The 22,720-nt window shown below is 39.5% G+C and overlaps 1 protein-coding gene across 1 annotated transcript in view; it reads left to right on the forward strand.

The window, feature by feature from the left end:
• TRIO (trio Rho guanine nucleotide exchange factor) overlaps positions 1 to 22,720 on the forward strand; it is a gene marked incomplete at its 5' end in the record, with an annotated part of 101,333 nt that overhangs the window by 59,563 nt on the left and 19,050 nt on the right. The window contains 13 exons of the mRNA XM_085311993.1: positions 1,920 to 2,212; positions 5,260 to 5,430; positions 9,211 to 9,306; positions 11,229 to 11,377; positions 12,151 to 12,217; positions 15,175 to 15,278; positions 15,939 to 16,008; positions 18,078 to 18,167; positions 18,757 to 18,849; positions 19,473 to 19,523; positions 19,726 to 19,803; positions 20,619 to 20,810; positions 21,823 to 22,000. Of these exons, the coding sequence (XP_085168119.1) occupies positions 1,920 to 2,212; positions 5,260 to 5,430; positions 9,211 to 9,306; positions 11,229 to 11,377; positions 12,151 to 12,217; positions 15,175 to 15,278; positions 15,939 to 16,008; positions 18,078 to 18,167; positions 18,757 to 18,849; positions 19,473 to 19,523; positions 19,726 to 19,803; positions 20,619 to 20,810; positions 21,823 to 22,000 (1,632 nt within the window). The remainder of the gene's footprint in view (positions 1 to 1,919; positions 2,213 to 5,259; positions 5,431 to 9,210; positions 9,307 to 11,228; positions 11,378 to 12,150; positions 12,218 to 15,174; positions 15,279 to 15,938; positions 16,009 to 18,077; positions 18,168 to 18,756; positions 18,850 to 19,472; positions 19,524 to 19,725; positions 19,804 to 20,618; positions 20,811 to 21,822; positions 22,001 to 22,720) is intronic.

Consider the following 22,720-nt stretch of genomic DNA (forward strand, 5'->3'; position numbering starts at 1 on the left):
CACCCCAGGAGACCATTGGCTTTCTTGGCCACAGGGGCACATTGGTGGCTCATGGTCAACTTGTTGTCCACCAGCACTCCCAGCTCCTTCTTTGGAGAGCTGCTCTCCAGCAGGCCAGCCTCTAGTCTGTACTGGTTCAGGCGGTTATTCTTCCCCAGGTGCAGGACTCTATACTTCCCTTGATTGAACTGCATTACCCATCTTTCCAGCCTGCTGATGTCCCTCTGAATGGCGGCACAGTATTCTGGTGTATCAGCCACTCCCGCCAGTTTTGTACCATAGCAAACTTGCTGAGAGTAAACTCTTTCTCTTCATCCAGGACATTGATGAATAAGCTGAGCAATACTGGAGCGAGGATTGACCCCTGAGGGGCACTGCTATCAAGAGGCCTCCAACTAGACTTTGTGCCACTGATCACAACCCTCTGAGCTCTGCCATTTTTCAGGCCACCTTACTATCTTCTTATCTAGCCCATATGTCCTCAGCTTGCCTTTGAGGATGTTATGGGACAATGTCAAAAGCCTTACTGAAGCCAAGGTAGACAATATCCACTGCTCTCACCTTATCTACCCTACCCAGTCATTCCTGAGAAGGCTGTCAGGTTGGTTAAGCCTGAGCTGCCTTTTGTGAATCCATGCTGACTACTTCTTACCACTTTCTTATCCTTTATATGCTTATAAAGGTGTCCAGAATGAGCTGTTCCATCACCTGTCCAGGTACTGAGTTGAGACTGACTGATGCTGGGTCCTCCTTCTTGCCCTTTCTGAAGACTGGAGTTACATTTGCTTTCTTGCAGTCCTCAGACACCTCTCCTGATCATCATGACCTTTCCAAGATGATTGAGAGTACCCTTGCAGTGCCATCAGCCAGCTGCCTCGGCACTCGTTGGTGCATCCGATCAGGGCCAATGGACTTGTGTACGTCCTATTTACTTGAGTGACCCCTACTCCGGTCCTCCTCCCTCAAGGGAATGTCTTATTTCTCCAGACTTTCTCCCTGAACTCCAGGGCCTGGGATTCCTGAAGGGTTTAGTCCTACCAGTAAAGTCTGAGGCATACTGAAGGCCTGCAGTATCCCTGCCTTTTCTGTATCCTTTTCACCAGGGCCCCTGCCCCTTTCAGCAGTGCACCCACAATTTCCCTAGTTCTCATTTTGTTCTCGATGTATTTAAAGAAGTCCTTTTTGTTGTCCTTGACATCTCTTGCCAGGTTAAACTCCAAATGGGCCTTGGCCTTCCTGGCCCCATCCCTGCCTACTCAGACAACATCCCTCGATTCCTCCCAGGTGACCTGTCCCTGCTTCCACCTTCTGTACACTTCCTTCTTCTATTTGAGTTTTGCCAGGAACTCCTTGTTCATCCATATGGCAGTCTGGCACCCTTTGCTTGAATGCTTGACTATTGTAAGCCTATCAACTCTGCTTATGTGTGRGTGGCCACTTACAGTATGAAGCACAGATAGTTGTGAAGGCCAGGATACTTCTAAATAATTTAGGCACTTCTTCAGTCTTTAAAATAGGCTTCTGTTAACGWCCATAAAACTGCCCAAGTCATGTGTTTTGTACTGAGCATAGTAAGTTGCAGGTCATCTTTGGGAGATTGGTGCAGGCTTCTAACAAGGCTTATAGTTCTCCTATATTTTCCATCTAGTTTCAAGYGGCATAAATGGTTGGCAGGCATATACAATTAGTTTTGATAAGCAGTGATATGATCTACAATACTTAATGCTATGTTACCACTCAGCAAATTACATCTGTCTTTGCCTTACAAGAGGCAGAAATGCCTTTGGGGCTTTCCCAGGATAAACTGGTGGGGCGGAATTATTACACAAACGTATTATTATTATTATGTGTGTTCTTTGCATTGCTTTTTTACTTATCAGTATTTCCACTTTAAAACGTTCCCCTTCTTCTTTTCTCAGACTCCCTTTCAGTCTCCAGTAATGATGCCAGTCCTCCTGCTTCAGTAACATCACTTCAACCMCACATGATTGGTGCACAGAGCTCCCCTGGCCCCAAACGCCCTGGMAACACTTTGAGAAAATGGCTCACCAGTCCCGTGAGGCGTCTTAGCAGTGGAAAAGCAGATGGGCATGTCAAAAAACTGGCCCATAAGCATAAGAAGAGCAGAGAGGTTCGTAAAAGTGCGGATGCAGGTTCTCAGAAGGACTCTGATGATAGTGCAGCAACCCCACAAGATGAAACTATTGAAGAGGTAAGTGTCCAGAATAACTTCCTTGTGGTATGTTCCTCAGGATGCGTTTTCAGGTTATATCTTTGTGATAACCAAAAAAATCCAAAAGACTTGGTTTTGTGTCTTTGCTAGAGCTGAATGTGGTCAAGTAAAAGCTGTCCTCCTCAGCTGACTCTGCAGCAGGTGGGACTAAATGACATATGATACGTATGACTATTATTCTCTACTTAAATCCTCTACCAGACATAGTATGTGCCCTTCAGTATCAAGAGCTTTCGTAAAGTTCAGTGAAGAAAGAACTTTAGTTTAAGAACAGAAGTGGGAGAGGAAAAAGCTGGTCTTTGGCTTAGCTTTTTTATTCTACTGAAAAGAACCAACCTTGTGAATAAAGTTGTGGTTCATGTTTGGGGAATAATCACGTCATTTTGTATTTTCCTTTCTTCTCTTGCTCATAGATCTGTGAAGATACAGGGAGAGCTTCTTAGCTGCTTAAAGCTGCATTTCTGTCTTCAGCAAGAGTTAGAGCACAGAAAAGTTACTGGGCCTTCAAATCAAAGGGTAGATACCATTAGTTAAATAATAAATATGTCAGTTTTTATTAGAAGGAAGGAAATGGTGGGATTTGCCACAAGGGACATCTACTGAAGATTTCCCCTCCTCCCAAAAATGTGCATGTTCTCCTATGTCTGGAACTCATATGAGCAGAGCCTACATTCAGTTAGGCACAGATCAAGCCAAACTCTTTCCTGTCACGAACCTGTAGCTCAGGTGGAAATGAACAGCATTRCAGAATGGTTGAGGTTGGAAGGGACCTCAGGACATCACCTAGTCCAACCCTCCTGTTCAAGCAGGGTCACCTTGAGCATGTTAGACAAGATCATGTCCAGGCAGGTTTTGAATATCTCCAGAGAAGGAGACTCCACAGCCTCTCTGGACAACCTGGTCCAGTGCTCTGTCACACTTGCAGCAAAGAAGTTCTTCCTCATATTCACACAGAACTTCCTGTGTTTCAGTTTGTGCCCCTTACCTCTTTTCCTATTGCATGGCACTACTGACAAGAGTCTCACCCCATCTTCTTGACACCCTCCCTTCAGATACTTATACACATTGATAAGATCCCTTCACAGTCTTTTCTTCCCCAGGCTAAACAGGCCCAGCTCTTGCAGCCTTTCCTCATAGGGCAGATGCTCCAGCCTTCTGATCATCTTTGTAGCCCTATGTTGGACTCTCTCCAGTAGCTCCATGTCTCTCTTGTACTGGGGAGCCCAGAACTGGATGCAGTAGTCRAGATGAGGCCTCCCCAGGGCTGAGTAGAGGGGCAGGATCACCTCCCTCCACCTGCTGGCAACACTCTTCCTAATGCACCCCAGAATACCACTGGCCTTGGGCACATTGCTGGCTCAGAGTCAACTTGTTATCCATCASCACTCCCAGGTCCTTCTCCGCAGAGATGCTTTCCAGCTGGTCAGCCCCCAGCCTAGGTGCATTTGCCTTTGTTGAAGGTCATGAGGTGGTTCTCTGCTCAACTCTCCAGCCTGTCAAGGTCTCTCTGGATGGCAGTACAGCCTTCCGGGGTTTCAGCCACTCCTCCCAGCTTGGTATCAGCAAACTTGCTGAGGAGGCACTCGGTCTCTTCATCCCGGTTATTGATGAATAAGTTGAACAAGATAGGACCCAGTACTGAGCTCTGGGTCAGTAGCCAGAGCCCCAGGCTTCCAACTAGACTCTGTGCTGCTGAGGACAACTCTCTGAGCTCTACCTTTCGGCCAGTTCTCAGTCCACCTCACTGTCTAATCCTCTAACCCACACCTCCTGAGCTTGCCTAGGAGGATGTTATAGGAGACAGTGTCAAAAGCCTTGCTGAAGTCAGGGTAGACAACATCCACTGCTCTCCCCTCATCTACCCAATCTGTCACTCCATCATAGAAGGCTACCAGATTGGTTAAGCAGGATTTCCCCTTGGTGAATTCACACTGGCTACTCCTGATCACCTTCTTTTCCTCCGTATGTCTGGAGATGACATCCAGAATGAGCTGTTGCATCACCTTTCCAGGGATGGAGGTGAGGCTGAACGGCTTGTAGTTGCCCGGGTCCTCTTTCTTGCCCTTTTGAAAGACTGGAGTGACACTGACTTTCTTCCAGTCCTCAGGCACCATTCCAGTTCTGACTAGCAGTTTTGATGGTTGCTGTGTAGAAAACTAGTCTCAGATGCCCATTTTTTTTTCTCTATTTTTTCTTTGCTCCTGGCATGTTTTGCAAGCTTGGAAACAGCAAAGTTATACTGTTCAGGTAGGAAGAGAAAACACCAGAGGCTTGGCAGAATGGTGAAGTGGGAGAWGTGGTTTGGGAAAGAAAGTTAGCCTCTGTCTTTGAATGTCAGGCTGTACAAAGCAAGCCAACTGTGTGGGGCAACTGTAGTGTTGTTTGGGAAGTAAGCATAATTCTGCAGTTCTGAGGGTAAAGAAGAAACTAAAGCTCCTGCCTTAAAGTGAGGAAAAAACAAGGACTATTTATTCCTTTAAAGATAGTAAGATTATCATTTAGGGTCAATTGTATTAAGCTACAACTTTAATAACACTAGTGGTCTGTTTATAGTACCTTAAAGGGTGAAGAGGAGGAATTCAGGAAGAATGATTGTCAAAATCCTTCATGTTGTAATAGTTTTTTTATAACCTCCGAACGTTTTATTAGGAGGGCTGGTATTTCAGATACAAGTTCTTTGTATTTTGGATGTAAAGTTCTTGGGTTTCCTAGTAAGAATAATACGGCTCATATTTTACCAAGCTGAATTTGTCATGCAAGCACTGCTTTTGTAACACTTCCAGGGAGTAAATTTCWAACTGAATGCCTGGTTCTCTAGTATCTCAATCCATCTGCTTTTACCCAACACTGAAAAGAGTCATCTTGGGCATCTGCTTTCTCATCAGCTGAGAAGTTGAACTGTGTAGGATCATCTAGTCTGTTCTACAGATTCATCTTTTTACTGACAACTTGTTTAAGACAAGCTTCTAGTTGCTTTGTGCTGCTGAGGAGATAACAGAGCTTGAATGTTTTGCTTTTATTTGCAGAGAGGCCGAAATGAGGGGCTGAGCAGTGGCACTCTCTCAAAGTCATCCTCTTCAGGCATGCAGAGCTGTGGAGAAGAAGAAGGTGAAGAGGGAGCAGATGCTGTACCACTGCCACCTCCCATGGCAATTCAGCAGCACAGTCTTCTCCAACCAGATTCACAGGATGACAAGGTAGGAAGAAAAGCAGGGAAGAGTTCGCATGTTGAAATAACCTCGCTTTGCCCAAATCTTCCATTTCCAAAAGTGTAGGTAATAAAAATAAAAGTGTAGGTCTGTGATGTAGGTAATAACCATTATGATGGACAGAAATAATAACTGTGCCCCTTTAGACAACCTGAAAAAGATTTGCTGTGGAAAGATTGTGAATTAAGTGCAGCTCTATTTTAAATACACAGGTGCAAAAAATTTTGTACAARTACTTTAAAGGTAGAAATGGGCAGCTCTGTGTGTGCACAGGCCTATTTTACATCGTTTAACAGGTGCCATATTTAGTGATTGAATTCTTGTTTTACAGTCATACCTTTGGGCATTTTGGTTAAAGTATTATGTGCAAGGAAAGTCTATCTGGAAAATTATCTGCTGTTCATCGGAGACCTTTTTAGATCATAGACTATTCACCATTCCTTTCTATTTTTGTTAAACTCAGTTCTGAGGAGAAAAAAATCCGTCTACATACATGAGCAGAAAATATCAAGCCTGGAATAAAGGGGTTTAGAACAGAAACAGTCTGGATTTCTACAGCAAATACATTCTTATCTTCGTCCCATTTTGCTCCTTAAAATTTTCAACCATTGTAATCTATGGCATGAGCTCATTCTTAGTGAATTTTGTGGGCGGTTACTCACTGAGTGAGGCAGATGTTTTTGACAGCTTTGGCTTATCTTGTTGACAGTTTTTTGTTTTTTTTTTCCTTTATCTCACTGTCTTTTGGTGGGGATCTCAATCATCCCTGAAAGTCACTTGCAGGATCAAAATGTCTGGCTTCCATGATCTATGCGTATTTATTTCCTACGTGTTTTCTGAAATGTAAATGTGTAATGCATGAGTTCATGAGCTAATATATTGGGAAAAATTCCTGAAACAAATCAAGAAAGAAAGACGTTTTAAAATCTTGTCTGTCTTCAGAATTGAGAAACTATTTTATTGCTCGAAAATAATAATCTTGGCTGAAGATTTAGAAAGAGAATACAACTAATGTTGATGAAAACACATTAAAGTTTCTGCTGATAAGCTGCCATATCTGCATATCCCTTCAGTGGTATAAAAGCTGATAGAAAGCCTTAGAAAAAGTTCTCCAGGTGAAAATCAGTTTTCCTTATATAGTTCTTTCTACACAGCARGAACAGTCATGTGAAGGATTATGCTTATAAGTCAGTGTCCACTCACTTTTGCATTTCTAGGGCAAAGTCTGACCCTTAAGACCATTGAGTAAGAGCCTTTGAGTAGCTTTCAACCCCCAGTAGGTTTCAATTTCACTTCTGGAAAGATTCATCCACTCCAGTAAAAACATGATGGGGCAATTTTTAAAGTAGCTTAAACTGCAATGTAGAGAAGACCTTGAAGAAGTTAGTTAAAATGTGATATGGTTAATATTGTATCATTATCTTTCAAAATACGTAAATTGTGATTCTTCTGGGGCCCATTGCTTTGGTGCGGTCTCTGTCCTACTGTGTAGTGGGAGGGAGAAGGGTCCCATCATGTGGCAGCCTGGGAGTTTGTCTGGGCCTTCCTAAAGCCCACACACCAAGATACCACCAGCTTCCAGTATATAAAGTGAATGTTTTATGGGAATGCAAAAGCGAAAAGCCAGAGTTGAGTTTCTCCTCACAGAACTCAGTTGGCTCTGTGCATGGAGTAACTCATTAATAAAAGGCTTGAGGACAAATCCCCCGCTGTCTGCCTTCTGGGTGGAGTCCTCCTTTGCATTCCTGCTGTGCTCGGTGGTTTTTTGGGCTTCTTCATTCCTCTGGCTCCCCAGGAACATCTCCTCCTTTCCATGACCTCAGTGGCTTGGCCTCAGGGCTGCGCCTCACTGCAAGCCTTGCTTCCTCGCCAGGTCTTCTGGGCTATGCTAGCACTGGAAATTCCCCACTGCTGACTCTCTCCTCCCTGGCCAACCCCTATGGGCTCCAGCAGGTCCTYGCACCTGCACACACATTGGTACTCCCTCCTCCTCTCCTCATTTCCTGGAGAGAGACCGTATTCTGCTCCTGGAGCATATCGTCCGGAAGAGGGTCAACAGACAGGTTTCCTCCACAGCCCAGCCTTATCATCTTTATGATATAATATACACTATACCTACCTGAGCTGGAAACAAAGCACTTCTGAAGTTCCACCAACTGTCACACCTCCTACACTCCCATGGAGCAATAACAGAGAGGAGAGACCTTGACCAGACTCGGACTGTGACCCTGCCAATGTTTTGTAAGACTGAATTCAGCTGAACATCCAACGTGAAAACCTGTGTACAGGCATAGCTTTTGAAAACTTGGTTTTCACATCCAAATAGGGAGCATAAGATTGCCTAAAAGTTGCACAAATTTGTGGAATTGCTTAATTTTTTGGTGTGCATGCAAATACCATGTGCTAGACCATGCTGATTTATCAAATATCACTAAATAACATGATCATTTTCTCTCGTAAGAACTCATCTGCACAATATGCATTCCTCTGTTCAGTAGAATCATTGCGTACTTCGTGGATTTGCATTTGATGGCAGTTTACAAGTTGTTTGCATTTATTTTTTGGATAAGCAATATTAAAGTTCAAAATTAGTTATATTAATATGAAACTAATTATTTTTGGTTTTTTGTTCTCTCTTTTTGTTAACTCTGACACAGCATTATGTTGATTTGTGTTCTGTCTCTGCTTTAGCTCAGTTCCCCTATCTTTCCATTTAAGGTTGTATTTCCTTTGCTTACTTGCCCATGTTTTCCTTTCTGAATAAGGCAAACACAAGGCAAACTACTTGAAATCTATGTACTTTTCTTCTTATTATTTTTTTAAAAAAWTAAATCATGGAGACCCTTGCAACACCCATCCTTGATTTTAGCAGAGCCTCCTGTGTTAAGTCATTGTACGTGCCGTTGTCCAAACTGTTGGAAATGTTTGCAGGACATCGTACCCTGTGCTTTGTGATGTTCGTTGTGCTGCTTGTAATATGAAGTAGGTTCATATTACACCCTSTTTCCACTTTCCAGTTATTTAATGCTAAATGTAATGTGCAAACCACTCTGTGTTTGCAAATTACTGAGGCTGAATTGAATGGCCCTCTCCCAGAATCCTTTACTGTGAACACCTTTTACCTTCGGTTGTATCTATAAACTGGCATTTTATAGCTTGTGAGGCCAGAGACCTTCTGTATTCTACACATACCATTGGGGAAAATGGATGGCACAAGAAATGGTGAGCTCAATTTCCCCTSTGAATCTGGGCATTGTAGTCCAGCTGCTTTAGAAAATTAGATGCCTCTAAATACCTTTTTTTCATTTTTTTCTTTTTTTTTTTAGCTTGAAATTTCCTACTGTATTTTAAGCATCTTGGTTCCCATTATTTTTCTGCAGTTGTTGTTTTGTTTAAGCAGCCAAGAAAAAAGCTAACTGTTTGCTGTCCATCCAGTCAGTTCAGTTTTTATAGCTATTTGTCAAATTTTAGTGTAATCAGCAAGCTAACGGATATTTCCTCAACTTCTAATCTATGTAGAAACAGGTTTTTCTTTTTTAAATTCCAGTAGTTATAACAGAAGGCGAGAAAATCTTTCAAGATAAAGCTTTTGCGGGGGTTACCTAAAATTTACAAATCCAGTTGCATAAGCTGGTGGATGGGAGGATGTTCTTAGTGTATTATATTAGTGACCATTGCTGCCTAACAGAGAGGTGAAGGAGGGCTCTTGATCCTTGGGCAAGTGTCAAGCTAATTCCGGGATTCTCCTCCCTTTGTGTCTCTGTGCAGACATCTTCTCGATTACTGGTGCGGCCAACCAGCTCCGAGACACCCAGTGCTGCAGAACTAGTCAGTGCGATTGAAGAGCTCGTCAAAAGTAAAATGGTGAGGCTGAGTGGCAGATTCATATGTTTAATGAAATTGTGTCTTGTAGTCCCAACTTGCTATTCAACGAATAGCCCAGTGCGCGTCCTGAGCATCTACCTTTGACTTGTAAAACCTGACATTCCGTTTTAAAAATCATCTTTGGTTTTACGTGCAGGTCACTTTGTACACATGCTTTTGTGAAAGTGCTTGTAGAATAGATGGCTATGCAGGGAGGGGAGAAGTAATAAATAAGGGGTGGAGGGAAGAAGAGGAAAAAGATGTATTTGTGTACTGTTAGTACCATGAATGCTAAGTGCCAAGGTTACTCTGATTTGCATGATAGACCTTTGCTAGAAGAAACCCTGAAACTAAATTTACAGTAATCTTGCAGATTTTAGCGTAAAATAGATGGCAYGATGGCTTGGTCTTTGCTTGAGCAAGCTCTTTCCTTGCTTTGCAAATTAAGTAGACGTGACTTGTGTCTGCTTTTTTAAAGTTTCTGTGTTTGAAAGCTTATATGCTCCTGAAGACATTCACTAACAAAGAATAGGATGAATGGATAATTCCTTGAAGTCTCTCTTTCCCTCAATACTATTACAGTCTGCCTTTTGCTACACAGACCATGTTGGGCTAGMTAATAAGTGTGCAGTGTCACTGCAAAAACTCTGCAGAGAGTTGCAACATGACAACCCCATGTTACCAGAGACTTATGTTTACCAGGTGCTTTCTTTATTAAAGCAGCTTTGAATTTCCAAATGAGAAATGTGGATTCCCATTTTATATTTTCCCATTCCAAAGAATACACTTGACTTATATTGCTTCATGAAGTAATCTTTGCGTTCTTGTGGAGTATTAGCTTTGCTTTTTACTTCCATTGCACCAGAAGAGTGATCAAGAAGTCATCTACAGAAAAATTCAAAGCAGCCTTTTCTAAATATGAAGTTTGATAGTCCACATGTCTTTCAGGTAACCTAGCAGTGGAATTAATTCTGTGATCCCTACATATATAGTCCCTGGTGGGGATGTTCACATTTCACACTTTTAGCCAAAGGTCAGCCTCTCCTGGTTTTCAGGTCACCTCTTTATGTTATGTTGTTATTGTGGTTTTACTTTTTATGGGGAGGAAAAAAGATAGAGCTGAACTTCACCCTGGTGAGGTAAATGTGTCCTGCTGTAAAATTCAAGGAAAATGTGATACATAACTGTAGCTTGATCCAGGACTATAGTTTTGAATTGAAGAGGCCCAATACACACCTCAGATAAGCTTCTTTATATTCCTTTTCCCATTGCTACTCCACCTGTTTGACAAGCAGAAGACTGCAGAGTCTGCACTCAGGATGGCAGATAGCAGAGGGAGACAATCTACCTAGCGTAAGGCATGGAGACTTTTTCCAAGGATCTGAACTATCATGAAGCTCAAAAGCAACATTGGCAGTGTAAAAGATCAATATTTTCTTCACCAAATCAGTATTTTGCCTAGTTAATATGATAAAGTGTCTGACAAATAATGTCATTTTTGTTGTGATAAAAATGTAAGATCTGAAGAATCCCCGTTAAAAACGCCCTATTTATTATCAAAAATAACTTACATATGAAAGCATATAAAGTATGACAATGACATAGAGAGGTGTAGTTTCCATCATACAGGTACTGAAATACCTGTCAGGATACTCTGATGTTCAGCCCTTGCTGCTCAAACCACTGAACTCTTCTTTTCCTCTAAAGGTTGGACTAGCCTATTTTAAATATGGTGATTTAAAGGTTAAGTTATCTATCCTGAATAGCCAAGATGTTGTTTGATTTTGCAGGAGCTTGAGACCTCGCTTGCCAAACTGCAGTAATTGAGCTCCCATAGGTTCCCATATAGAGCTGTACTTACACGTTTTGTGAATAAAGGGGGAATGAGCCATTATTGCTGTCTTTCTCAAAAACCTTCTCAGGCCCTTGAGGATCGTCCAAGTTCCTTGTTGGTAGATCAAGGTGACAGCAGCAGTCCATCTTTCAATCCTTCCGATAACTCCCTTCTGTCCTCCTCATCACCCATAGATGAGATGGAAGAAAGGAAATCCAGCTCCTTGAAAAGACGACAGTAAGACCACATTTTTCACTCTGATTTCTGATTGTGTTTTGAAAAGATAAATGGAATGTTAGAAACTTTCTATTTTGAGCTAGCAGCAGAAATTGTTAATCTGGAAAGGAGGAGATGATTATATTAGGTGTCAAACATGCAGTTACCTTATGCAAAAAATATTTTCTCAAATACTAGCTACAATTTCAATTTCTTGTAACTTAATTTTAGCCGTATCTGTGTTTGACTTTTATCATGTGTCAGTCCCAGCTATTATGGAGAAACATACCAATTTTCAATTATTCAAAGGGCTATTAGGCTTCAAAAAAGTGGTCTTCCCGCTTGTCCTGTTCCCCCACACCATTCCCCCACAGATTCTTAATTTCTGTATGTAGAAGTGAACTGTTACCATGGTAGAACAAAAACATGCCTGTTTTCAAGAAGTATTTAAATCTCTGGGAAGAAACAACTCAGGTCATAAACTTAAGAGTCTCCTGGTTTTGGGGTTTTTTTTTCCTGAACAGAGACATAATAACATTTTATTTTAAACAATAGTTGAATGTTTAATTTTAATGACAAATGTAGGAAAACATCTGACTTTTGATAAACAGAAGCGAGAGTGCTCTGGTTCCAAAGTTAATGAAACATCTTACTTGGAAAGGATATGCATTAATTCTTCCTTCTCAACTCCACTTACCAAATACGTGTGACTGCAAACATATAAASTGTTTTTTCTCTTTAAGCATCAATTTCATTTTTAATGAGATATATTCACTATTTTCTTTCCATTGTAGCTATGTCTTACAGGAATTAGTGGAAACAGAGCGAGATTATGTACGAGATCTGGGCTACGTAGTAGAGGTATGGAGTATTTCACTATTTTGATGTTCTGTGGTACCAACTAGCTGTGGGGCTTAAGCCTCACAGCTTTTTTGAAACAAAACAAAACATGAGAAGAAATCAGAAATGTGAATATTTGCATTATGAGTTTTTTTTCCTGCATACTTTTAATATGTTAGAAATACTGCATCGTCTCATTTCTTTCTCTCTCTCTCTTTTTTTTTTCTTTTCCCTGTTATTGTGTGCATCTTAGATCTTAGTGTTCTTCCAAGGAATGTAGTTCTTGGTCATTATTTAATTAAATTTTATTTTTTTTAATTTCTGGCCTAATAGTATCTTAGACTAGAGATGGTATTATTTAGCGTAGTTAAATTCAAAAAAACATTGTAGCTCAGCAATAGAGAACGTACCCTGGATTTTGCGAGACTTACGTTCTCTCCTACTGTTAGGTTTTTCCTAGATTTCTTAGTTTCCCTTATCTATAAAATGAGATAACAACACACATCTGCCTTAAGTCTTGAACTACCATATGAAGCGTATGTAAGAGCTGAGGGAACGCGCACGACAGTGAATTTCAGCCTACTGAGCTTCAATTCTTAAACTTTCTGTTTTAAGTGAAAGGAGAAAAAGAAAGCAAGGAACTAAATTTTCCTCTAGTGGAGCTTAAATATTAACCTTCGAGGCTAACAATGGTCAACCATATGTGAATATCCCCTTTGAGTGGTGCTGGTCTTGATTTTATTATTATTATTATTATTATTTATTTTTAATCAGTAATGCATCGATGCATCGTATGTTGTCCAAGTGCCTCGAGCTGTTTTTTAACTGATTAATAAGCTTGGTAAGACTGATATTTAAATTTCATTCATGCATTGTGATGTTCAGTGTACTTGTTACAGAATGTGGAGCTAACAATAAGTCTTGAAGAGCTTTCACCACAGCAAGTCTTGAACAATTATTTTTAATGGCTAAATTGAAAATCAGTTTTTATTAACTGTATTTGCTTTYCTTATCATTCTGTGTGACTTTTTTCCATACTCTTACACAGTGAGAAGTAAGCTTTACAAATCAATGTATTTAATCTTCTTAATTGCTTATTTGTGCACGTAGGAGGACTTAAAATATGTGAATTCACAAGAATCCTCAATTTCTGTTCTGTTACTGTTTACTTGCTACATTCATTTGTTGCGTTATGAATTAATTTAGGCCTCAATACCACTAACACTTCAGTAAGTTTGTAACTTATCTCAGGTAACCTTAGTGACACTACTCAAGTGAGTAACSTTCTGTATCTTGCTCTTGCTCATGTCATGACGGTAGGTTTTAAATGGTGAGCTGTTTCAGGCAAGACATGCTTTTAATGCAGTAAATGGCATTCTAAGTAATGAAGCTTAGGTCTGTTTAAACAAAAAATTGTTCTTGGGAAAATAAAAGACAAAGCAGGTTTTATCTTAGGAAGGGTGCTGTATGCTATTGATGCTGCTACCAGTTTGAACACAGTCTAACTGAATTTTTCTATTTAGGCACCAAACTTGATCAGCTTAAATTATCTTACAGTTAGATTTAAAACCATTAACTCCACTGGTTTCTGAAAAACATTCCCTGGATCTACACATTTCCTTAGGAAGTCTACAAGTCGACAGACTTGTAACTGCATCGAAGGCCATCCCTTAGGTGAAGTCTGTACTGAATAACTTCCAAATACGGAAGGCATTAAATGTGTTGGACATTTAAACTAAATATCAGTGCAGTGTAAAGGTGAGATAAAATGCTCATGTGTGTAAAATGTTCTTTCTTACACTGTACTCTAAGGTCAGTACTGTGAAAAAGTATCTTAAGTTATCTGAAATTATTCTTTCTCCTCTCTTATCAAAAGGCATCTTTTTTTGTTTTCATATGATTATTGAGAAAGGACAACAAAATAATTTCAGATGTCAGCTTTAGATTATTCTGAAAGGGAACTTTGTATTGATGTCCATAATTGAACAAGGAATTTTAGAAGTATGAGATGAAGATTGGTTCATATATTTTTTCAGGTCATCTTTCTCTCACAAGCTTTAAAAATATTGTTGGTGAATTTTATTTTAAAAGCACTAATAATAGATCCATGCTTTCCCCCAGTATTTAAATAGTTGTTTTGCAGTATTTAAAGAATAACAGGTCTTATTTTCATAGCTAGCGAAACAGTTCATAATGAAAATATTGGATGTCAAAATATAAACTGCTAAATTAAAACATATTTGGCTGATTAGATATAGAAATACTAGAAAAAAATAGAAGAGAATTGCATGAGAACTGAGACACTTAATACACCTGTGTGTGTCTGATTGCCTGGAGAGACAAGTGTATATATGTACCAAAAAAGGGAAGATGGGACTACTGGAAAATGTAAAGGGGACTTYATTGCAACCAGATTGCTGGCTAATAGAATCAATGTTAAATTATTTGTAGTTCACTCATGCTGTGAATATTAGTCTATGCAGCGCAATTCCATTTGCAGTGCAACTGCTTTTCTTCTCAACTAATTTTGTGTAGACCTCGTTTGGATGTCTGAAATAAGAAACTCTGAGAAACCGTGCCAAAGCCAGTTCAGTGGCTCGGACTTGTACTTGGTAGCAGCTCTAACTGGCCCAAGCAGTATAACTGCTCCAGGCAGTAAGGAGAGGGCTGCAGAGTTTTCTACTGTGGGTTTAGAGAATTCATCTCTTTGCACAGACTCAATTAGCTAGAGTGAATGAATCTTCTTAGTGCTATGAGCTGTGTTGTGCAGACAACCTCAAGCCAGTGCTTGGGGTTCTGTGTCCATGCTCTATGTTATGTTATTTTATACAGCAGTTCTTTGGTTTGATTGTTTTTTTATCCCAAGAAAGTGTTTGTCAGAGACTAATTTGAAGGCATCAGGGGAAAGGGGGATTAAGAAAAAACTCTCAGCTTTTTTAAGTTGGAAATTTACAGTGAATTGCCTTGGATTGTTGCAGGGCTACATGGCACTTATGAAGGAAGATGGTGTACCTGATGACATGAAAGGCAAAGACAAGATTGTATTTGGAAACATTCACCAGATTTATGACTGGCACAGAGAGTACGTATATTTGTAATCCCAAAGTCACCTGATGAACAAGCTTACCTATGTAGTACTAGATTGACTTAAAGACATTTTTTCCTCAAATATTCAGAAACTAGATACCTAAAGTAGGTCCTGCACTTTGAGTTGTAGATACTTATTTAGAAGATTCACCTTACAAATTTTGGTAGAAGATTTGCTTTAAACRAGGTTGCTGATATACAGCAAGCGCTTCAACTGAGAATCTATAACATAGGTAGTATTGTGTGCAGAAGTTTGTATGTTTGTTTGAGACTTTGGTTTTGAATGTGTCTTCTTTAATTAAGAAAACAATCTTTTAAGAATTTGTTACAGTTTAGTATGCCCATATGAGTGCCTTAGGCACATAGACTAGGTAGGAGAAAGGTTTCAATTTATATACGAGATAAATGAACCTTATTTATGAGCACCAGTTATTTCTGCCTTTGAGCATGTATTTGGTGCATCTCTTCAGAATCTGTTACAATATACTACACTATTTCCATTAAGAACCTGTACGTACTTCATGTTAACATCCTTTACTTTAAGAACATCCAAAGCTGTTGATAGCAGACACAAAGTACATGGTGCAGTAAGACCACTTTGCTTTGCCATGTTATGTGCTATGAGAAAAAAGTACTTACTCTGTTTTATGTTCAGCTTCTTTTTAGGAGAGTTGGAGAAGTGCCTTGAAGATCCAGAAAAGCTGGGATCCCTGTTTGTTAAGCATGTAAGTACAAACATAAATTTTAGCAAACTGCAGTTGTTATTACTGACATGTTTGATTATTAAGGGTCAATCCATGATATAGCACAGCTAAAAATGTCCTATAAAATATTCCCCACTGTAAAAGGTGGGGAGAGAGGTTATAAGAAGCTGTGTATGAACTAAAGAGTCTAGGTTTTGTTTGAGCATCTTCCTGTGGAGAGGAAGGGCCCTGTTTCCCAATGCAGTTCTGGTTCTGTGCTGGAGAGGTGTCATTTCATATGACCAGAAACACCTGTCTTCCAATCCTAGATATACTAACGGTGTACTGTGAAACACAGAAACCAAAAATAGGAAAGATGCTGGTGGTTCTTACTTGTTTCAATGCAGATTGGTAACTGTTTCAATGCAAAGTTTGGTAACTCTCTAATTCTATATCCTGTATCTTTTGAGACTCACAGTACTGGTTGTGCTTCTTCCCTCTTCACTTGGGGAAGAAACTGTAAGTGCCAGAAATTTTTGAATTTTAATTTTTGTCAAGTACTCTTTATAGCTTTACACAAGTCCCTTTCTTTCCCCTTTCATATATTTATTAAAAGGAATGACCAAGTGATATATTACAACACTTTGGAAGAAAACAAGAATAATTCTTAGAAGGATAATTTTCTAAAATATGTCAAAGTTCAAGACATGTGATATGCCATTATACAGTTATTCCTCCTACATTTTTTGCTGTTTTCTCTTTGTGCAGAAGTGTAGTATCTACTTGAACTGAGGTCTATAGGTACACTAAATCACCCAAGGTAACAGAGGTAGAACTTAGCCTAAACAGGATGATTGCACAAGCATGCAGAGACTGAGGACAGACTAGATGAAAGCAGACTCAGAGGGTGATTTCCCACTGGCCTGTAGTCAATAACTACATAGCAAAAAAAAAAAAAATCATGGAACCAAGCATTAATTTAAAAATAATATTGGAAGTCAGGCCTAGTTCCTGGTCTAATGATGAGGAATGAACTTCAGGGGACTTTAAAAGAAAGTGAAAGGAGAGGAAGGAATCCTGCCACTGGTAAGACAGGAACACTGAAGAAGTAACTTTCCTTTTTCTGACTGCTTTTTTAACTTTCTCCTGACATATTTGTAACTGAATTGCATTGAAAGGCACCCGTACTGCTCCAAATGGAAAGGCAAGCTATGTGCTACTACCACATCCTCTAGAAAAATCCTAACTGTCCACTAGAACATACAAGTTCAGTTCTTGCTTGTAATCTATTTCTTGTATCCTTTTCAATCTCCATCTTAATTCTTCCTTTTTTACTTTCCATTTATCGTCACAAGTCACTGCTCTGCAAGTCTCTGACCAGCACAGCCTCTAACAGCAAAACAGTCCTGCCAGGAGCAGATTTTGGAGTAAATGATAGGCACATATGGTGCATCTGTGTTTCTTCATCAGCAAGGTGGCAATCAAAAATGAACCTCAGAGGCAGAAGTTATGCTTACTCTTTTTCTTTGTTGCCTTTGGTCTTAAAAAGGCATGCAAACACTATTCATGATCAGACCTTAAAAATACCAACACCACCATTTCCAGGCTCTATATCACYTATTTCCTGCTAAAACTCCAACAAGACAGCTAACGCGAGATAAGACTGACAAACCAACTTTTCCTCCCAACTACTGTCTAAAGTTAAATAGGATGAGGACATTATTTTAATGTATTAGAATAATACATTAGATTATTAAAAAAACTGAATATTCAAATAAATATTTCAAACACTTCAACCATTGTTTTTGCTAAAAGAAAAATTTAACCTTTTTTATGGTTAACTTTACTGTGAGACTTATCAAGCTGTCATCACTGAACAACCGATGTTCTGACATACTCATAATGGTAACAATTTTTTGACTTGTGATCCCCTTCTGAAATCATGATATTCCCAAGTATGATTTCAGATCTGTAACTTCTATATATGTAGCTGCTGCTTTTCCCGAAAAGGTCCTTTCTTATGTTTAGACTTTCAGACAGCTGTACTTCTTAAGTAATGATCTGTTTCAATCTGTCATGATAATGATCGTTCCATATCTTTGTTCTTCCAGGAGAGAAGGTTGCACATGTACATAGTTTACTGCCAAAACAAACCAAAGTCTGAGCACATTGTCTCAGAATACATTGATACCTTTTTTGAGGTAAGTTTCAGAGAGATGACATGTGCACAGTAAAGGTTAGGTACAGCATGTGTACACGTGTAAGCATGCTCAGATCTGTGACCAAAAAAAAAAAGTGTGACTGCTATTTTATTGCTGTTTCAAATTATAAATTATTGAGTTATTGCAGTATCTGTTGTGATTTCTTTAGTCTGGTATGGATTACTAGAAATGTATTAATCCAAGAGAAGAAAACTGAAGTTCAGGTCTGAGACGTTAATCAATCAGTAGAGCCTCATCCTTACTAGCCTAGGCAGCTACAGTGCTTGTGTGTACCACTTTTGTGAAGGAGCAATGCTGAAGGAGCGAGGATCACTATAGAGCAATACAATATGTACAACCTGTGATTGTAAAATGAATTTCACTGTACAGTAGTTTCAGAAAAAGCACTGAAGGTATTTAGGAAATAACGACAAGGGAAAGGACTCCCCCTTTTGCTAACTGAGGATCAAATTTTGCTCTGATTTCTGCCAATTTCTCCTCTGATAGCCATTAAAGGTGAAGTATAATGCTCTGTTTCTAACTAAACAAAACAATATTTTAAGCCAAAATACTATTTTATAATTTTCAGGATCTGAAGCAACGCCTGGGCCACAGACTTCAGCTCACAGACTTGCTGATAAAACCTGTGCAGAGAATTATGAAATACCAGCTGTTACTAAAGGTAAAGTGATGTTGAGGTGAATGATTTAATATGTTTGTTAACTGATATGCTTTTTCTTTTAAATATTGAAGGTGCTTTTCCACCCTTCCTCCCAAACAGATTCCAAATCTGTAAGCCACATAATATGGTTAGTTTCCAAACATATTAGTGTTCTTATGAAAATTGCAATAATAGCTTGGATTGAATTTTGCTCACTCTTAAAATAGCTTAAGATGAGATGAACTCAAGTCAGTGATATGGAAACACTTAGAATTTGTACCAATGTCATGTGCAGGGGAGAGGGATCTGCAAACTGTTTTCAGATGTAATAGTGGTTGGAGTTGTTGGAGTCATCCCGACTTTTCCACCTACATGTCGCTTAAATATTTGCTGAAAAGTAACCGTGTATCACAGAGATCATTGCCTTAATACTTGTTCTTCCATTAAATAAAACAAAACAGAGAATACCTCCGACAAAAACAAAGAGAAGTAACACAGAAGCTATAAGAACAAAATCTGGGATTTCTTAAAGTGTCTTCTGCAATTAGTCATTCTCTGGCAGATAATAGAAATTCAGATTTTTTAAGATTTCTCTTTGCTGATTAATGAGTAAATAACTCATATTAATGTTTTTCCTGTTTTAGGACTTCCTCAAATACTCTAAAAAAGCTAACCTTGACACAACAGAACTAGAGGTACTTCAGACACTTTCTCTTATTGACTTGAATGCTCCTTGCTCTGTACTTACGCCTGTTCTGCTCTTGAGCTTGTAATTATGGGATGTGTTTACTTTTCATGCTGCTTTCTACTTTAAAACAACAGTAGCAAATAAAACAAAATTCTGTCTTGCAAACATGTATTTGGAAAATTAAGCTTTAACTATTTTATCTTTAACAGAGAGCCGTAGAGGTCATGTGTATAGTACCAAAACGGTGCAATGACATGATGAATGTTGGCCGCCTGCAAGGATTTGATGTAAGTTGTCTGGAATTTTTGAACGTGTTTTACTACAAGTTTTTGTCAGATGGTCTAGAAATTAACAATTAGCATTTACGTTATGGGCAGAAATAGGGGTGGAGAGACAGTGCTCCTTTACAATCTGGTACGATGGTGCAAAAATTGATGAGTGAAAAATCAAGTCTTAGTCCTGCAAAGGAATTCTTTCTAAGAAACTTTATCTGTATGTCAGTGTCACTAGATTTCATCCTTTGAATCTAGGAAGTGCTGGTATTATTACAGTTTCCTATCTGACTAATGTTTGGCAAAATAGTGAATCAGTTATGAGCAGACCTGACTCCAGCAGTGCAGACAAAGAAGAAGTTGCTAAGGTCAGTAAAGAACCTGAGGTGATTGTAGCCCTTCTTACTTTGCTAAGGCTAGTGAAGATGAAAAGTGGCTACTGAAGCAGTATGCACCAGCCAGACTACAGTCACATCTACCTGCAAAGCCCTTTCTGTTCTGTGATGCACATATGAACTTGAAGTCTTCCCTGTTCAGCACACTGGAAGACACTGGAAGGAGGGATGGTTTTACCAGTGTTGCTAATAAACTCAAATTGTCTCCAGTATTAACTGAATTTTTCTGCTTGATTGGTTGATTTGATTTGGGTCTTTTTGTTTGTTTTGAGAAACAGCAAAGAATGTCTCATCTGTCAGAGGATCAATGAATATATGGTCAGGAACRCTCTGATAAATCAGGAAATACTACGTTATTTTAGAATGACTATTTGCTCAAAAAGATTGATGAAAAAAAATCACACCAAATATGTTTGCACTTACCTCTGTTTTTAGGGTAAAATTGTAGCCCAGGGTAAGCTGCTGCTCCAGGACACATTCTTGGTCACAGACCAGGACACGGGACTTCTGCCACGCTGCAAGGAAAGACGAGTCTTCCTGTTTGAGCAGATTGTCATTTTCAGTGAGCCGCTAGATAAAAAGAAAGGTTTCTCCATGCCTGGATTCTTGTTTAAAAACAGTATCAAGGTAACTGTTGTATGTGAGTCTTGGCTGAGTTTGTGCAGGTGTCACAAAGGTAACAGTTTTATAATGTACAGTGTGGAGTCACTAGTAAAATCTAGATGTATAATCTTAAAACAGTGAGGTGTTTTCCTGAAATTACTTCCTATCAGATTTGTGCTCACTCTGATGATAAATGGAAATCTTGCATCCTAGCTCTCTAATGCTTCCCCCATGAAGCCCACCAAAGCAGATGTTCTTGTTCAGAGCTGGACAAACATGCACTAAAAGTTTATTCTTCAGCTTTGCACTGTGTGTACATCACACTACAAGGTTATTGTAAAGAAAGGTAATAACTCTTAAATATCCCTTCTGATGGGCTTCAGCTGAAATCAGTCCAAACATGTAGCTAACGTTTGCAGGTAAAAAGTCTTCCTTTTGGACTCGTGCTTTTTTGTACGAGTGAATCCCAGAGACAAAAGCATTTATCCCCACTTCAACCCTGCCCTGAAAAAACTGCTGAGAATTCCCACCAGCCTTCTTCCCYAAAAGTTATGAGTCCATTCTGCATCCTCTAATTCCCCATAGTGACCTGTGTGCCAGCTGAGCACCCTGTCCCGCTCTGGCTTGACAGCGTGCTCAGAAGCATCACTGGCTCTGCAGCAGAAGCCTTCAGTGTGGGCCCTTAGTGGAACTCTCTGGTGGGCTCCATATTTTAAATAAAACAAATGAAGAGTGAGGTCTGATGGAGAGCACTTGCATTGGGCGTGCCAAGATTGTTCAGGCACGGGATGTCAAACTGCTGCTGCACTCACTGGAACAAATGCTGCTGCAGAGGGAGACAGGGGAAGCTGTGCCAAGAATGACATGTGCTGATCCTTAGTTTATTGTAATCCTTCCATTTCACAGTACTATTTTACTGAAGGAAATGATGATTATCTGACTTACATTTGAAGATCTGACTCTGAGCTACTAAGCAAGAAATTTTAGTGGTATGTTTCTCAGAAAACATACAAAGTAAATTTTCTTTTTTGTTAAGGTGAGTTGCCTTTCCCTGGAGGAAAATGTGGACAACGATCCATGTAAATTTGCACTAACGTCAAGAACGGGCGATGTCACGGAGACCTTTGTTTTGCATTCTGCCAGTCCAGGCATCCGCCAGTTATGGATCCACGAAATTAACCAAATCTTGGAAAACCAGCGCAACTTTTTAAATGGTAAATGATTTGCTTTCCCTGAAAATTCCTAATTGAGTTGAGTCTCTCATCTATTGTTTCTTGGCTCTGGAAGGTTTTTCAAGTTTCCCTTTTCCTGAGCTGGCACAGAACAGTTGGGCAAAATGTGCTATGTATTTGCTTCAGAACAGATGCTATAGCATTTATTATGAGAGCGGTAGTCAGAATTCACATGGTGTTCTCTTGGTGAAATTTTCCAAATATTTTGTAGGAGTGAATTAAAATTGGCACCATCCTTTGATGAAGGACATTTGCATAGCCCTTATAAGTAAATCCAAGTCTTTACGGGCTAAACCCAAGTGTTTTAAGTGTCTATTCAGAATATATTTTACTTGCATTATTTTGATGTCCATTGTTAGCATGTCTTACAGTGGCAACATCATTCAGTCTGTAGGGGAAGAGTAGTAGTAGTCAGTGTCTGGCATGACACCTGAAAGTTCTTGCTGTATTTTTGTATTCATTGGTTGTTAACGCCTCTTGATTTTTATTTATTAATTTTTTAAGAGCTGTAATGTGTAGAGCAAGGAACTGAGAATTTAGAGTCACAGCTGGTGTTTCCCAGATTGGTTGCATGTTTGGGGGGGGGGGATTTTGACTGATCTATATACAAATATTTTTCTCTGGTTTCAGCTTTTCCGTCTTTATTAAAGTTACAGGAGATCATGAAGGGTAATACAGGAAAGTGACCTGAGGTCAATGGGA

The sequence above is a fragment of the Rhea americana genome, unplaced genomic scaffold (assembly GCF_003343005.1).
Source record: "Rhea americana isolate MKP2758 unplaced genomic scaffold, rheAme1 scaffold_353, whole genome shotgun sequence".
Classification (NCBI taxonomy): Eukaryota; Metazoa; Chordata; class Aves; order Rheiformes; family Rheidae; genus Rhea; species Rhea americana.